This window comes from Lytechinus pictus, chromosome 4 (genome assembly GCF_037042905.1).
Source record: "Lytechinus pictus isolate F3 Inbred chromosome 4, Lp3.0, whole genome shotgun sequence".
NCBI lineage: Eukaryota > Metazoa > Echinodermata > Echinoidea > Temnopleuroida > Toxopneustidae > Lytechinus > Lytechinus pictus.
This window is the reverse complement of record NC_087248.1, coordinates 28101126-28119161: the sequence shown is the minus strand read 5'-3', so window position 1 is coordinate 28119161 and position 18036 is coordinate 28101126. Positions and strand designations below refer to the sequence as shown.

The 18036-nt window shown below is 35.7% G+C and overlaps 2 protein-coding genes across 2 annotated transcripts in view; one reads left to right on the top strand and one right to left on the bottom strand.

Moving 5' to 3' along the window:
- Positions 1–1824: 1824 nt before the first annotated feature.
- LOC129258684 (NADPH oxidase 4-like) overlaps positions 1825–18036 on the top strand; it is a 28508-nt gene continuing 12296 nt past the window's right edge. The window contains exons 1-7 of the mRNA XM_064098767.1: positions 1825–1920; positions 9080–9190; positions 10232–10313; positions 11637–11734; positions 12848–12875; positions 13270–13342; positions 13830–13910. Coding sequence (XP_063954837.1) covers positions 1825–1920; positions 9080–9190; positions 10232–10313; positions 11637–11734; positions 12848–12875; positions 13270–13342; positions 13830–13910 — 569 coding nt within the window. The remainder of the gene's footprint in view (positions 1921–9079; positions 9191–10231; positions 10314–11636; positions 11735–12847; positions 12876–13269; positions 13343–13829; positions 13911–18036) is intronic.
- LOC129258683 (toll-like receptor 3) lies at positions 2719–5316 on the bottom strand. The gene has a single exon (XM_054896916.2). It carries the CDS (start codon positions 5314–5316, stop codon positions 2719–2721), a length of 2598 nt encoding a protein of 865 aa, XP_054752891.2.

The following is an 18036-nucleotide window of genomic DNA, read 5'->3' as shown; positions in this document are numbered from 1 at the left end:
CACAGAGCAAAATGCTGAAAATTTCATCCAAATCGGATAACAAACAACGAAGTTATTGAAGAACAAGATCATCAGCCCACCTAATAAATATTCATAAAGATATGCCGCGAACTGTTTCACCGGAATAATGCAAACCTTTAAAATTCAATAACTATTTGTTACCCAGTCAGACCGCAGGTCCCTGTGCTAATGAGCAAAAAGGCCAGATTCATCCAAATCATCTCGTGGCTGAATCCTCCTCCTTGCAAAATCTCGTGATTCGTGAGATTTTCTTTCTCTAAGAATTTACCTGTTTTAACCTCAAGTTAAATGAAATATTATTGCACCATCAGATAGAGTAAATGTTACTCTTTCATGTTGGTCATTTATTTTGTATACAATATTTTGTTAAATAAGTAAATTTCCGGCCTGAAAATGTGCCTCAAAACTGAATTTTCTTCTTCTGTTTTCTTTTGCAAATTGTGCAAAACTTTTTATTTTGAGCCTCAATGATATCTATATCACCATAAAGCTGAACTTCTGTACTTCCTCACAATGCCACTTATGATATGCGGCACCTTTTAATCGGGTCACACTTTTCCCACCAAGGTACAAGACGAGATTTCTGAAATTTTGTACTTGCATGAAATCCAGAGTTCTGATTGGATGGATAAGGTTCACAGAACAACAGGCGCGGGGTATTTGAGGAGATTACCACATGGGAAGTGTGACCTTCCCATGAACCCAGGCACTGGAACCGTTGGAATTTGCCACTATGTGGTCTCTTTGACCAATCAGAGTGCAGTATTCTTGTTTTCAAGCTGCTTTATGTACTTGGCAAATGAAAAGTGTGATCTTGACCCGATTAAACCAATTCTTATTTTGAAACCTATATCATTTTAAAGCATACATATTCAGCTTTATCATGATCTAAAAATCATTTGGGCTCAAACAAAAATAAAGTGTGAAAATAGCAGCTTTTGTCAGGTGAAAATAATTATTTTGTAGCATATTTTAGATCAAAATGTTAACCTATATTACAAAATCTTTGAATAAATTCAAACACATGACCTGACAGAATGATTCTTCTTCTTTATAATGATACCAAATTCATGGAATTCGATGCACAATTAGAGCAGCAATGACCGAATGAAAAGAGGTGTTTTGGTCCGCATCAAGCTCATTAAATATGCAAAACATCTCAAGTCATGAATATCACTTGGATGAAAGAAGCCACTTTCTTGGGACCTGCCGTCTGACTGTACCCGATTTCGATCTTTCAGCATTTTGCTCTGTGAATTTTACTCTATTCATTGAGATATAATTATCTCCAGCCTGGACCATCCTTTTCAGGTTAGGTTTACTTTTGTGTATAACGTTAAACCCAGTGGTTAAGTTAGGAATTCTATTAGTGTGTGAAATTTATAGCGGAGCAATTTTCGCCGGAGCAAATCCATGGAACCCATTACTATACATGTATAAATTAAAAAATGTAGGAGTAGTGTTATATACGACTGTGATAATATTGGTGAAAATTGACAACGAATGTATGATATTGAAAATATTTACATTAATAAGCTTAGAAATGCCGCTATGTGCACAATCGAAAATGAAAAGAAATTATACCCAAGTCGTAGCATCATATTTATGGTTGCAATCCTTTACATATTTATAACAGGAATCATCGTGATTATGGTGAAGATGTAACAATAGGCTAGGCAACCACAGACGACTGATTGAACATTTTAATTCGACTTCAAATAAATAAATCACAGTTATTGAGGTTTTGCTCGTTTTGACATTGGCTTATTACAGTTTTGCTTTTATCGTTTAATTTTTCTATAGATGTTATGGAGTCTCCTGAATGCTGCAGTCTTCATTAGTGTGTACTACCACTACAAGTACGAACCAAAGTATTATTACCTCAGGGAAATATTAGGGGTAAGTCCATGATTCTTTTGTTGAATCTGTTTCGGAATGTTCTGAAGCGGTGTGCCCACTTGTCCAGGGGAGCGTTTCATGAAAGGACTTGTCAGACGTTTTATCCGACAAGTCCCATTTTATCCGACAGTTACCATTGTAACAGTACCTCTCAGCCAATCAACATCAGAGAAAGATGTCAGATCTGACAACTTGTCGGATGAAAATGTTGATGAAACACTCCCCGGATTCCGAGCTAGTTTCTCCCCATTTCCTTCATAGTTGTTCTTGTGGCTCACTCCGCTCTCGGATTTTTTTTGAAATATGAACCCACCTACCCTTTTAACAGAAAGGCATCCTTCACGGACTATCAGCTCCCATGGAATTTGATGACACCATGGACCTACTGACACGGGCGCTTGTAGAACACATTTACTTGGCAGGCGCCGGTGCATGTGCAGAGGGGCAGAAGCTTATGCCTGACTCTTGAGAGAGAGGGGGAGGTTGAGCAGCAGGAGTAGTAGTCCAAGCTGCCTTTCCCAAAGCCCAGCCGACTCAGGAGACACCTTTCCCAACCAGCGCCCATCTTGGGAAAAGACAGCTTTCCTCTCACAGGGGCCATACTGGACTAGAGGTACATCAGCAGCAGCAGGTTCAGTACTTAGCAAACTGGACTTTTGATGCCTTAACCATGCTAACTGCTACAATCACACGGAGATCGTACGATTTTCATTGGGATAGAATTGCACTCTTTCAACAGAGGGTCTTTATTTTATGGCCTCCACTGGCTATTTCACCCCTATATCATGAATAATGGAATTATTCGATGGGGATTCTGTCGTCGGTGCGGAGGTTAATGGTAAGATGTTTTGTCAACTCTTCAAAGAAATACTCATGTCCTCTTATATCCTCAGTCCAGTGAATATACGGCCTTCCATCACTAAGGTACAACCTCACCAAGAATGGCATCTCATTATCTGGGATGTCTTCAAGGAAGATCACCACTACATACTCGGTCTGGGTATCGCTGACATGGTCCATAGCTGTACGGAATTTAAGTATAAACCAGCGATCACGAACTGCAGCTCTGCTGAGGATAACGACGGTCTTATAACTGTGACTTACCACATAGTCAACAGAGTCCAAGTAATGCATCCCTAGTACGAGTTCATCATCGCCAAAGACATTCCTCTGAAACTGCGGAAGTCGTTCTGCGACAGCCGGTCGGAGGTGTTCACGAATCCAGTCTTCGTCATCATCATAAAAGATGACGTTCAGATCAAATTCGTAGTCATTATGGTCCCGAGCATCTCGCATCTCCTTGTAACCGATAACAGCGAGTTTGATCAGGAACACCTTGTACCTCAGCTGCCAACGGTTGTAATATACTATTGCGATAATGAAAATTAGGCAAATAATTGCAAGGGAAGGCAAACAGATGATGATGACATTTATACTACAATATTCTTTAGGATCGAAATCAATCAGACGTTTACCCCGAAGGGGCTCGAGAGATGCCGCCTGGCAGAGGGTTCTTTTTTCGTTTTCTAGGCTAAGTGATTTGTCGAGCAAATCTAGAAACCAGCTGAGATCACAGTTGCAATCGATTGGGTTATTTGAAAGATCGATTCGAAAAAGAGAGGAATGTATTGGCTTAAAGGTATTTTGGTCTACACGAGTCAATTTGTTATTTGAAATCAGGAGTGTTCCCAGTCTCCTGTTATTGACAAATATATCTCTATCAAGTTCCGTCAAAATATTATCACTGAGATCGATTGTTGTTATCTGATTTAATTTCTTAAATAGAATAGCTGGTAGCTGTTCAAGTTTGTTTTCACTGAGAAATATAACCTCAAGCGATTTCAATCCAATGAACACTTCCGGATGAAGGTTTGAAAGCTCACAGTCTTGTAGGGAGAGATTCTTTAAAGCAGAAAGCGGTTGCAGAATCCCAGGAGGAAGAATATCTTCTACATGATAACTATTCGAAAAATTATTGCGATTCAAATCCAAAGACGTAAGGTTCCTCAAACGCTCGAAAAGAGATATATTCTTGTCAGAATTCCACAGGTTACGAATCCCAAGTGCCGAATTATTCATCTGCAAGTGTTGCAAGGATCGCACTTCTTTGAGGCATTTCGTAGGATCATACTCCATTGTCATATCATTTAGATGAAGTGAAATCAAGTTTGGAATCACCATCCGAAATATTACGATTTGAGTGTGTGACAAATCAATGGTTTCAATGCTCTCTAGTTCCAGAAATGATTCCGCGTCTACTTCACCGATCGGATTATTGTTCAACTTTAAAATCTGTAGTTTATGCAAGCCATTAAATGTAATATTTTTTATTTGAAACAAACGGTTTGATGACAAGTCTAAATGTGTTAGGTCTATTCTCCATGGAATTCCCCATAAGTTTGTGTGTTGCAAATTATTTAATGCCATGTCCAACTCTCTTAGATTATGCATGCCAGCGAAGAAACTTGGTTCAACTGAAAAGTATCTATTAAGTCTAAGTTTTAACTGCTTCACGCTTATCAGATTTGTGAAATTATATGGGTAACGCAAAGCATTCACTGAAAGGTCAAGTATTGCAAGAGAACTATTGCCCAGAGGATCAAATAGATCTGGTACAGAACTTAGATCGGCGTGAAAGAAGAATATGAATGTGTTTATTTCTGAACGGGAGATTCCTATGAACAATTTTTTCAATGTCTGGACGTTCATCCTGGGACCGATTAATTTCAGTATCAACGATTTGATATGGAGTGATTTAACCACGTCTGGGTCCACTGACCTGATGGGGTTATTTGATAGGTCAAGAGTTCCCACGTTGCAAGGTAAATGGAAGGCATCTTTTGTTAGGCATTTTATCTTGTTACGTGACAGGTCAACATTCTTCACTGTCCCACATGAGCTTATGTTTATAACTTTGAGCAGGTTATATTTAAGATTCAAAGTATCCACATTTGAGCTCCATGCTAGAATGTCATTTGGGATTGATCTCATTCTTGATTCCGATAAATCTAAGTACGACAGCTCCCTCGCCCATTTCAAGAGGCCTTTGCCTACAAACAAGAGGTGTGGGTTCGAGGAAAAACTCAGTCTGTCTAAATACGTGAGAGGTTGGAAAGCTGATGATTCTATTATCCGAATGTCATTTTTGGACAAGTTCAGTTGAGTTATGAGGGGATATCTTGTAAATGAGGAATTCAGCAGAGATTTGATGTTGTTACGCTCAAGATGCAGACCCTGGATGTCTCCTGGAAGATGCTGAGGAACATGACCAAAGCCCAGACCAGAACAGTCAGCTTTCTTTTCTCTTAGATCTTCCCCACATTTTCTTCGAGTTGTATGATCAAGATATGTTTTCTTGTGGGAAAACGTTATTGCTACGATTTGATTAACACTCATGATAGCGAAATGGAGAAGAAATAGTCGTCGTTTGAGTGCCATGATGAGCGCTATCTGTCTGAAAAGATGGGAGATAACGAAAACAGAAATTGACGAATTTTAAGTCATCTATGACTTAATTCTACAGAGAACATCGAAAACAAAGGCAATTCTGAATGTTATATATTATATCTGGCGCTGCACAGTGCATGGCTACCAGGTCCACGATCAATTGGACACGAAGCATTTTCGGAGTAATTTTATCTGTGATTTGTATTTCTAACATTTTTTTATGTATTGATGTGCGAAATAATTCATGTTCATAGAAGGCTGGCCTTTAAGCAATGTTTACAAAATAATCAACCTCAAACAGTCAGATGTGAACGATTGATAAAATTTACCATTCAACTTAAATCTTTCCTTTGCGCGCTGATGTTGCAATTTTGCACATTCGTACAATTAAATTCAACAATTGTAATAATTAGTTTTCATAAGGTTCATAAGGTTCATAAGGTAGTATTTATTGTCCAGATAAATAAATAAGTGGAAATTTGCATTTTTACATGGTATTGAACATACATAACATAGCATAGAAAATGAACATATTTACAAAAAATCAAACAATCACATATAGTCAATTATGATATACACGTGCAAATGCTACCCACTGGGTAGTATTTGAAAAAAAAATACTGTTATTGACATTAAAATTAAGATTGAAATGGAAATCTGAACTGAAAATTCTCTATCTTCAAATTAGATAAGCTAATAAAAGTCAGTAGTTCTTGGATAACATCTATATAATAATAATAAGTATAATTGGTGCAATATGGATATCTTGAATGAAAGAAAATAACGTGGAAACAATTGTCATTATTATCCCTAAAATTATTTCAGCGTGCAAAGAGTCATCAATGAAAAATAACATAATACATTAATAGACATTTTCGGGGAAAATTTCAGTTTTTATTGCAAACACACAACCCTGAAGCTTCTGATTTTCTACCTGTTGAAATAAATACATGAATAAAACAATTTCCATTAAAAATACGCATTGTTCATTGCTGTCTATGTGTTTAGAATAATCGCTTGACCACTATATCTGTACTGTCTACATATGTACATTGAATTCAAAGTTAGGCCGAGACGAGATTAAATGATGAAGCGTTTGATAAAATGAAAGCACATACAAATTTGCGATTAATGATTATGAAAATCTGTTCATACTTACCCGCTTTTCGTAAATTTCTGCTTATTATTGCATATGTAATTCTTGGCTATGACGAAACGACTCAGAAGAGGGTCACTGGTCAATCACTGTAATAAGATACCTATAATTTAGATTATCTTGAGCTCCTCTTGCGGCTCTGGACATTTAAACAACTTCATCAAAGCAGGCTTTTTGTGAGAATGAACACAGACTCATGAAGGTGTTGAGAGTTTAATATTGTTATTGCATGTCTTTGTATGTCATCGTTATGTGTTACATGAAGATAATGATGAGAATTATCTTCATAGCCACTTATAGTTAATTGATCGTCGTTTACATTTTGTGCATTGCGGCTATTTGTCGCTATGTGTATATTCGGTAATTATCCGTCATGATGGATAGATACTAAAAACAACTTTAGAACAATATAGAGTGTCTGTAATTCAAGCTGTAATTATAGACATAATTTGCCTGATATACCTCATCTCACCTCAATTTGAAATTACAGTTTCGGTTTAATTATTATTATGAGTTACTTTTGATAATCTTATGTTGTGCTGAATTGTTGCCTGGATTGATGCGAGCTGATTGTACGCTTATTCTCCTCCCCCATGGGTATACTGGGTGTAACTTGTACATAATAATAATTACAGGATTTGTATGGCGCACGTATCCAACTTGCTAGGTGCTCAAATCACCGCTACACTGTAACAAATATTGGGTAAAGTTTTAACCAGCACGAGGGTAATTATGTGTCCAACCAATTTGGGGCAGTAGTTTACCCAATGCAGGAAGCATATTGTCCAATAAGGTTAAAAAATAAGCAGCAATTACTTCAGAATGGGCAAAATTTTCATCACACTGGATGCAGGCGCGGATCCAGGAGGGGGCCGAGCCGGCCCCGGCCCCCCCCCCCTATTTTTTGGCAACCTGCAGAAAAAGTGTACTCTTTAACTTGATAGTAACGATGAAAAACAGAAAGAAAGGTAAGAAAGGGGTATTATACCCATGATGTGTAATTTACAGCCTCGTAACGGCCGGCCCGACCCGAAAGGAAACAAAAAAAAAGGTGAGGGGAACAATTGGAAAATAGAATTTATATAAAAAAATTCGCTCGCGCTTCGCGCTCGCATTGCCTGTGTAATGAATCTCATTCAAGAGGATTAAATGGCACTTAACATATTCAGTTCTGAAATCAATTTGCACACAATATTTTAGCTCGCAAATCAAGCTTTCATTATTTTGTTTGATTTACACAAATTGTTAATTATATATAAAAATTTTCAGCTCGCGCTGCGCGCTCCATTGTTTGATTTGTGATATACCTATCCTCTTTGGAAATTCTTACCAAAATTTCTCAAAATGTTCCTTTATCATGTCAGTAAAAATGTAAGCTCGTGCTTCGCGCTCACATTTAATTGTTTGAGACACAGCTTGTTCTTTATTTGAATAAAAACGTGCTTAGACTGTCCAGTTTTCAGGTCGGAATATCAACAATTTTGAGCTTGCGCTTCGCACACTCATTCAATTGGTGATACTTGTATCCTCTTCATTAATCATTAAAATAGGACTACCCCCTGAAAAACCAACAAAAAATCAGATTATAGCGGCCAATCGAGAAAAATGTTGATGAAAATATTTTTCGGCCCCCCCTATTGGCGAAAGCTGGATCCGCCCCTGGGATCAATAAAAATGCCCGATGGTGGTTGGACACATAATTACCCTCATGGAGCATATTTACCCTATATGTTTTGTGTGTATATTACTCCGGCTAATTTCTCTTCCGATTCCGGCGCTCACAGCCTGTTTTTAGAAATTATTTCATGTCGGGACCCACCTGGGTTGGGTGCAGCACAATGCTGGTAAATGTATTGCTGAAGGAAAACACGCCATGGCTTGGAATCGAACCCACGTCCCTCAGATTGAAAGACGAGAGTCTTGACTCTTAATCACTAGACCACGATCACCACTACATCCCCCATACCCAAAGTAAAAGTATGATTTTTTTTTTAAGTTTAGCAATATTTTGTGAAAACATTTCTGCATTTGGTCAATAATATAGGCTGATAATGTCATGTCTCCACTTTCCTTTTTCTTGTGTTATTACATAATCATAATCATTTCATATTTTCATACTTGCATGTGTGTACTTCAATATGTGTTCCTTTTGAATAAATAAGTTGAAGCTATATCGTATTCATTAATCAATTCTCTTCATTTATTGAGGACCAAATATGAATAAATATAATTCCATATAATACAGAACAAAAGAATAAACAAGATAAGTGGGGATATGACATCATCAGCTTGATCATTGTATATTCATGATATCGTGTATAGAGTTGTTTCACCGAAAAAAAATGCAAAATTTGAAAATGTTCCAACTTTGTTATTCATTGTCCCATTTTGTCTGAAACTGGGATGTTTTATGCGACAAAGTGTGGTAAATCCGATTGTTACCATGGTAACTGTGCTTCTCAGTCAATCAGAATCCAGGAAAGTTGTCAGACCCGGACGAAAATATTATTAAAACTCCCATTATCATATTGTATAACTTATCTCTGCCTTTCTTAGATAACGTTGTGTGTGTCGAGAGGCTCCGCTGCATTGCTGAACCTAAACTGTGCTGCACTCATATTACCTGTTTGTAAACACCTTGCTGCGAGACTACGGAGATCAAAACTGGTATGACACGATGTATGGTAAATGATTATTATATGATAATAAGAAAAGTAATAAGATTATATCATCCGGAGTCTTATATGAATATTTCGTAATTGAATTAATGTTAATATCAATATTAATAATAATTACATTGATAATAGTGATAATTTTAATAATAATAGACCTACTAAGAATATTATAATATTATGATATTAATAACAATAGTAATAATGATAATAATAACTTCTTCGATTTCCTGATCTTTTTTTTACTCAAATTATGTGTTGTGGCTTAAACCGAGATGGTTTTCAACATTGCTTGTCATATTTCTGTCTACAAAATATGTTTGCAGATGATTACACTGTATATTTATCTTATAATTTCTTTTCAAAATAAAGAATCCTGTGGAAGAGGGGGGGGGGGCATTATAATAATCATTATATCAATTATATTAATTGTATTGATATCAATTATTTCAATTGTATTATTCACTCTTGTTTGGATGACAAATCTGATTTTGATATCCACCAATTGCTGTAATGTTTTGCTTATTTGTCAACTTTTTAAAAAATAACTATATTTAGGACAATATGATAATTTAATATGATACAACACGTTGGCAGTGAATTATTAGTTAGATACATCTGTCATGAATAATTATGAAAGAATTGAGATAAGACCTAGCGTTCCATAGAAATGTCGTCTAAAATTAATGTTTGATCTGAGGCCCGTAACATAAAGCTTAACAATGATCATAGAGCATTTGTCTACGATTGATTCCATTGACTACAATGTACAATCAATTGCGAATATCAAGCATACGATTAATCGCGAATCTTTGTGTTACCATGGTTACAAGACCCAGGACTCTGGAGTTTAATTATCAGAATACTACTGAATGACTTTTGCTTTTATCTTTTTTTAAAAGTATTTCTTGACAGGATATTTCTCACCAAACACTGCCAAAGTTTTTGCTTTGCTATATAAAGTTTGTGGTATGTTTAATTTTCATACTCGTCTACAGTACATCATTCCTTGTCATTTTCTGTTTGAATTTTTCAGTCAAGTCGATCAATGAGACGGTGGCTCGATCACTATCGATTCACACACATTATGTGCGCAGGATGTGTGTGTATAGCAACAGGTAACCATGACAACAATTAAGTTGTTTGTCTTTCTTTGTGGAGTGAATTAAATAATTGTAGGTTTACTGGTTTGAGCTACATTCGTTCAAATTCTCAAATAAAAAACAGAGGTTAAAAAAATGAGTGAACGCAGAACGAGGTGGCAGGCAGGTATAGTTGCAGATATTGGGGAAAATCCTACTTTTTGCAAATCTTCATGAATATTTTTCTTTCAAACTTAAAAAACAACAGAACCTGCATTTGTAATAAACTCGGAAGCTTCACTCACTCGATGACATAGGAAATTGAACACTGCTACCCCCCGGAAAAATTCTACGTATCAAGTTTTTACCCACTCGCCCTACTTTTATGAGATACATACCTCCTTTAATATAGTGCATTCACAAACGAATAAATGAACGAATATATGAATGAATATAACAAGAAATGTTTTGATAAATGAAGGAATAATTATCGGATTGATATTCTGGTTGTGAGTGCAAGCTGTAAGATTCTACACTGCAAAACTCGGAATCTATATGTCCACACGAAAGAAGTGTTAAACAACACCAGTTTCGTTTTGGTCTAACACCAGATAGGTGTATATACAACACCAATTAGTATTAAGACAGCATCGGTTTGATTCCAAACCGGTGTTGTTTCAATACTTCTCTGGTGTGGACATATATAGATTCCGGGCTGGTGTTAAATCAACACCGGAGTTTTTGCAGTGTACTCTCAACAATTAACTCCCATTATGTGTCCATAATTTATTAAATAACCTCTGTTTTCTTTGAATCCTTTGCACAGTAAAAAAAATATACAACGCTGTTTACTATATGAACCTTACAGTAATTGTTTAAACAGTTTAAACAAGTGTTTAAATCTTAAGCAACAAAGTTTAATTTACAATATCAAATCTTCAATAAATTAAACATGATTGTTTAAACGGTTAAACAAATGCTGTTAAGGTTCATATAATAAACAGCGTTTTTACTGTGTGTGTTTGGGCATTTTTTCTTGTAACATATCTCTTTTTTAAAATTCTGTTTAGTGTGTAGGAAAAAAAAATTAACGTATTTTCCTACTATACTTCATTCAATAACATCAATATTCTCCTTTATTGTTTAACTTTGTAACGACACTAAAGAATCAAACCAAACCACCAACATAAAAAACAAATTGCACCCTTATTCTACCATAAGTATCGCTTAGGGTTCATGATTGTAGAATTACTTTGCTTTATTGTTGTAACTAACGACACTAAAATATCACACCAAACCACCAAATGATTGTAGAACTGAACTATTTCTCTTTCCGATTTTTATTATTTTCACAAATAGTTATTCATTGTACGGCTCATTCGTTCAACGCAGTGCGCTTTTCTTCCGGATTCAACAGTGCTTTCCCTGACATCAATGTAGCCACTTTTCCAGGCCAGGTATTTTATCTACTTTTTTTGTTTCCAGTATTGACTTACTGAGGGGAAGGAGGGGTGGGGGGGGGGGTGTAATAATATTCCCCATCAACACAGTCATTAAAGGGGTTATTTGCAGTGTTGCATTTTTAGCATCATTATCAAATCATTTATCGATTTGACATTGTATGTGCCAAATGTATATAATGAATTATTTGAGTATTAACATTCTGACTTGTTAGAATCATTCACTCGCAAAATTTGTCCCTTTTCAAAAGCACAGCCCCCCTCAAAAAATTTGCGTAATTATACCACTGTTTCTATGATTTCATGATATACACTGCAAAAACTCAGGTGTTGATTTAATACCAACCCGGAATATATATATATTCACACCAGACAAGTGTTTATCGTCGTTTTGGTCTAACACCAGATAGGTGTTTATACAACACCAATTAGTATTAAAACCGCATCGGTTTGTTCCAAACTGGTGTTGTTTCAATGCTTCTCTGGTGTGGACATATAGATCCGAGCTGGTGTTAAATCAACACCGGGGTTTTTGCAGTGTACGAACATCGTGTTCAGGCTTCAAAAATATGAAATTGTTAATAAAATGATTTCAATATAGACTTTCTATAGGAATCCATATGGCAAACATTATTTAATTCCTTCATGACATGTGTGGTGTTGATTTAACACCAGCCGGGAATCTATTATATCCACACCAGAGAAGTATTGGAACAACACCAGTTTGGAATCAAACCGATGCTGTTTTAATACTAATTGGTGTTGTATGAAAACCTATCTGGTGTTAGACCAAAAGGAAACTGGTGTTGTTTAACACTTCTCTGGTGTGGACATATATAGATTCCGGGCTGGTGTTAAATCAACAGCAGAGTTTTTGCAGTATGTCCAAGCAGAGTGAGTCCTCTTGCTTCTGGATCCAGCTCTGATATTTAAATATATATATATATATATATATAATGGTTCATCTTGGGATTATGATTTTTCATTTGTTTGTCCTTAAAAAAGATGACTGCTTAATTTATGTGAACAGTTGTATACGTGCCAGTATCAAACAAATATTGTTCAGAGAATTTGTATTGATTGACGTTTTATTAATGATTGTTCACACAGAATCCTTGTGCGATGCTTTTAACAACGGGTAAGTTGTCTGGTTTTATTTTAGTAGATTATTTACTTGAAATATCAAAATGAGAATTACAATTGGCACTGTCCTCATTTTCTCTAGAAAAGTATATGAGGAAAATTCATTTTCAGATATTTGATAAAATATATAATGCTCCTCTTTATGATATTTAATGATAGCAAATTAAATTCCTATTTAGGATAAAGAAATGATCCATTGTCCATATTTTTATTGCTTCTATGCAAAATTGCTATATGTTGATTGATGATTTTAACATAGTATATAAGTATGCATCCGCAAAATACCCAAGTATCCTGTCAATATACAAACTCTTTACTTTTCCAATTGTTTTTCCTCTTGTAAAGTGACATTTCTAAAACATTTCCGCGTTTCTAAAATCTATTTCCAGTGGCTGGAATAACAGGTTCTTGTATGCTGTGTATACTCTTATTTATAATCGTCACATCGCTGCCTTGTTTTAGGTGAGTTATAAATGAAACACCGTTTTATAATTTGCTTGACTTGTTCATGCCAGAAAAATTGTAGCATTGTAAAAATTAGGTAAATTAATTTATTTGCAATTAGAATATGAATTCAATAATTTAAAGAAAATCTGACAAATAATAATATCATTATTATAGGGGTATAATTCGAGAGCGAGTTCGGCAATGTTTTTAATATATGTTCTTTCAAATGTAGATGGTTTTAAGTGTATATACATTGTATGAAAATATGATTTACATTCGACGATTGTATAACAATCTTCGAATGTAAATCATATTTTAATGTATACATTGCACAATTAGTCTTCGGACTACAGCATTTAATTGTTTTTATTTGTTTATATCTAATAAACCGAAATGGAATTGAATTGAATTCAGTTTCAGAATAAATAATTTGTTCACCAAAGATATTAAGGAAAACAAGTTGTAATTATTTCTTATTTTCGATTTTTTATCATCATTTCAGAAGAGAGAGACATAATGTATTTTGGATGTCACACCACGCTTTCTTACTTTTCTACATTCTTCTATTGTGTCATCCACTTGGGTAAGTAGGACATAAATTGTGCATGAAAAATTTGGCACGTTAGACGAACCTTGTGATCAATAGGAGGTCCCCAATCAAGAATTATTGTACATATGTCTCGAATTGCTCATATCTCCCTATCACATTGTTTGCTGCTTATGCCCGATAAACTACTACTACTACTACTACTACTACTACTACTACTACTACTACTACTACTACTACTACAACAACTACTACTTCTACTACTACTACTTCTACTACTACTACTACCAGTGGCGTACCGTGGGTCACGGCATTGGGGGGCACCAGCAAAAATTTTGAGTAACTTAGTGAGCGCGCGAAGCGCGCTCAGTAGCAAGGTATACTGACCTAATATAGACATTTTAAAGACAGTGCCACTAAACGGATATGTATCTCACTTATCACATAGTGCGAGATGAAGTTTGATAATATTCAGACCTAAAAAGGAACATGATAAGCAAATTTTTGTAATCATAATATATGCATCTGTCTCGCTAAACAAACAATGCGAGCGCGAAGCGCGAGCTGAAATTTTTGTATATATTGACCACAAACGGACATTTTAAGAACTCTAGGAATTCATTAGGAATATACATATCTCACCATAGTCATCTAATGTGAGTGCCAAGCGTTTGTTGATTTTGTTAGAATTAGTTCTAAATACATGAAGCACTAGTAGTCATTGGAATCATGATTAACATACACATCTCACTAATCATATATTGCGAGCGCGAAGCGCGAGCTGAAAATTTAGGAAAATTCAGACATGAAGAGGGAAATTCTAAGGCTTGTTTGTAGGAATTCATGAAGACCATACGTATATCACTAACCAAAACCTGCGAGCGCGAAGCGCGAGCTGACATTTTTGTATATATTGACCCCAAACAGGGATATTTTAAGGACTATTTTTCGAGGAATCAATTTAAAGTACACAACATATCAGTCAGACCGCAGGTCCCTATGCTAATGAGCAAAAAGGCCAGATTCATCCAAATCATCTCGTGGCTGAATCCTCCTCCTTGCAAAATCTCGTGATTCGTGAGATTTTCTTTCTCTAAGAATTTACCTGTTTTAACCTCAAGTTAAATGAAATATTATTGCACCATCAGATAGAGTAAAAGTTACTCTTTCATATTGGTCATTTATTATGTATACAATATTTTGTTAAATAAGTAAATTTCTGGCCCGAAAATGTGCCTCAAAACTGGATTTTCTTCCCCTGTTTTCTTTTGCAAATTGTGCAAAACTTTTTATTTTGAGCCTCAATGATATCTCTATCACCATAAAGCTGAATTTCTGTACTTTCTCACAATGCCACTCTTGATATGCGGCACCTTTTAATCGGGTCAAGATCACACTTTCCCACCAAGGTACAAGACGAGATTTCTGAAATTTTGTACTTGCATGAAATCCAGAGTTCTGATTGGCTGGATAAGGTTCACAGAACTACAGGCGCGGGGTATTTGAGGAGATTACCACATGGGAAGTGTGACCTTCCCACGAACCCAGGCACTGGGACCGTTGGAATTTGCCATTGTGTGGTCTCTTTGACCAATTAGAGTGCAGTATTCTTGTTTTCAAACTGCTTTATGTACTTGGCAAATGAAAAGTGTGATCTTGACCTGATTAAACCAATTCTTATTTTGAAACCTATATCATTTCAAAGCATACATATTCAGCTTTATCATGATATAAAAATCATTTGGGCTCAAACAAAAATAAAGTGTGAAAATAGCAGCTTTTGTCAGGTGAAAATATTTATTTTGTAGCATATTTTAGATCAAAATTTTAACCTATATTACAAAATCTTTGAATAAATCCAAACACATGTCCTGAAAGAATGATTCTTCTTCTTTACAATGGTACCAAATTCATGAAATTCGATGCACAATTAGAGCAGCAATGACCGAATGAAAAGAGGTGTTTTGGTCCGCATCAAGCTCATTAAATATGCAAAAAATCTCAAGTCATGAATATCACTTGAATGAAAGAAGCCACTTTCTTGGGACCTGCAGTCTGACTGATATATTTTGCCATAGTCATCTAATGAGAGTGCCAAGCGCATCCTGATTTTGTAAGAATTACATCTAAACACATGAATCACTTTTTGTAGTCATTGTAATCATGATTATCATACGCATCTCACTCATCAGATATTTCGAGCGCAAAGCGCGAGCTGAAAATTTTGGAAATTCAGACCTGAAGAGGGGCATTTTAAGGACGTTCCACAGTTATATTTGTGCGCATTATGATCTGCGCATAGTTTACACTCTGCGCGCTGACGTCACAATGGATGAACAGGTGATTAATTTTTTTTTTCTCATCTTCTGCACTTTAACTGCAGATCCGATGCGTTATTTCATGAAGCTAAAAAATTGAATTATTCCATGGACCATTCAAAAAAATATTCTCTACAATTTCAAAATACTTTACTCTGCAGTGCTGCCAAGAATAACGAATATTACCCCGAGTTTGAATAAATGGTAGAGTGGTTTTGATTTTTTCTTCACATAGATACTCAGCATTCGGCCCATTTTTGGTGTTTTAAAAAGCACATTTGCTCTAATCAAAATGCTGATAGTTTAAAAACAAGCACATGAACCCCTATTTTTTAATGTTTGTACCTCTTAGGTATACCTTCCTCTACAACTCTGCAAATTTTGGTGAAAATGACATGGATTTTGAATAAAGTGCAGCATTTATTGTACGTTTGTAGTTTGTTACTGAAATTTTACATTTTTTAGATTGGGATTTTGTTATCTTTTACGCCATTTTTAAGAACTGACAGTGCTGTTAAACTTAACATTGCAAACAAATAGCACTATTAATAGATTCTCCATTCTAACGATACAATTATTAACTCTCTTGCGAAATTTGATGACTTTTTCATGTATTTTGACTGAGAAATAGATGTTTAAACTCATTGTAGTAATCTTGGGCGGTCTAAAAATGCCAAATTCTTTTGAATGCGCAATTCTTAAGAACATCAATTTGGGTGAACTTTGAAGCTCTATAGCAAAAAATCAAGCATATGGACCTATGTTAATTTTTGCATATTTCGAATATTAAGGTTCTAAAGTATCTATGTGCAAAGTTTGGTGAAAATGACATGGATTTCACTTTAACTGTGGAACGTCCTTAAGGGTTGTTTGTAGGAATTCACGAAGACCATACGTATTTCTCTAACCAAATGATGCGAGTGCGAAGCGCAAGCTGATTTTTTTTTATTCATATCACAAAAAGGAACATTTTAAGGACTGATTTTAGGATTTCATGAAGAGCAGACATATCTCACCAATCCACAAATGCAAACGTAAGCACGGACAGGAAATGTTTTATATTAGGACCTTAAAATGGGGGCAATCACTTTAAGTAGTCATAAAAAAGAAGCATGTCACCCGGGCATGTCACTTCATAAAACAATATTAATTCGAAGTGCGAGGAAATATGTTTGGTGTATATAGACTTGAAAACGGGAGGTTTTAGTATCTTTCCAAATACGCTTCTCTCTCTTTCTCCCTCTTTTTCTCCTTTCCCCCCCCCCCTTTTTTTTTTTTTTTGCCAGCCGATTGGGGGGGGGGGGGGCACGTGCCCCCCATGCCCTCCCCCCCGTAGTTACGCCACTGACTACTACTACTATACTACTTCTACCGCTGCTACTACTTCTTCTTCTTACTACAACAATTATTACTACTTCTACTACTACTACTACTACTACTACTACTACTACTACTACTACTACTACTACTACTACTACTACTACTCTACTACTACTACTACTACTACTACTACTACTACTACTACTACTACTACTACTACTACTGCTACTACTACTAGTACTACTACAACAACTACTACTACTACTACTTCTACTATGCTACTACTACTACTGCTACTACTACTACTACTACTACTACTACTACTACTACTACTACTACTACTACTGCCGCTGCTACTACTACTACTACTACTACTACTTACTACTACAACAACACCAATTATTACTACGACTTCTACTACTACTACTACCACTACCCAGCCCCCCCCCCACCACTTTTTTCCAAAACCGTATACAAAACGTAAAAATTACCATAATTATGAGTGTGATTTTTTGCATGGTCAG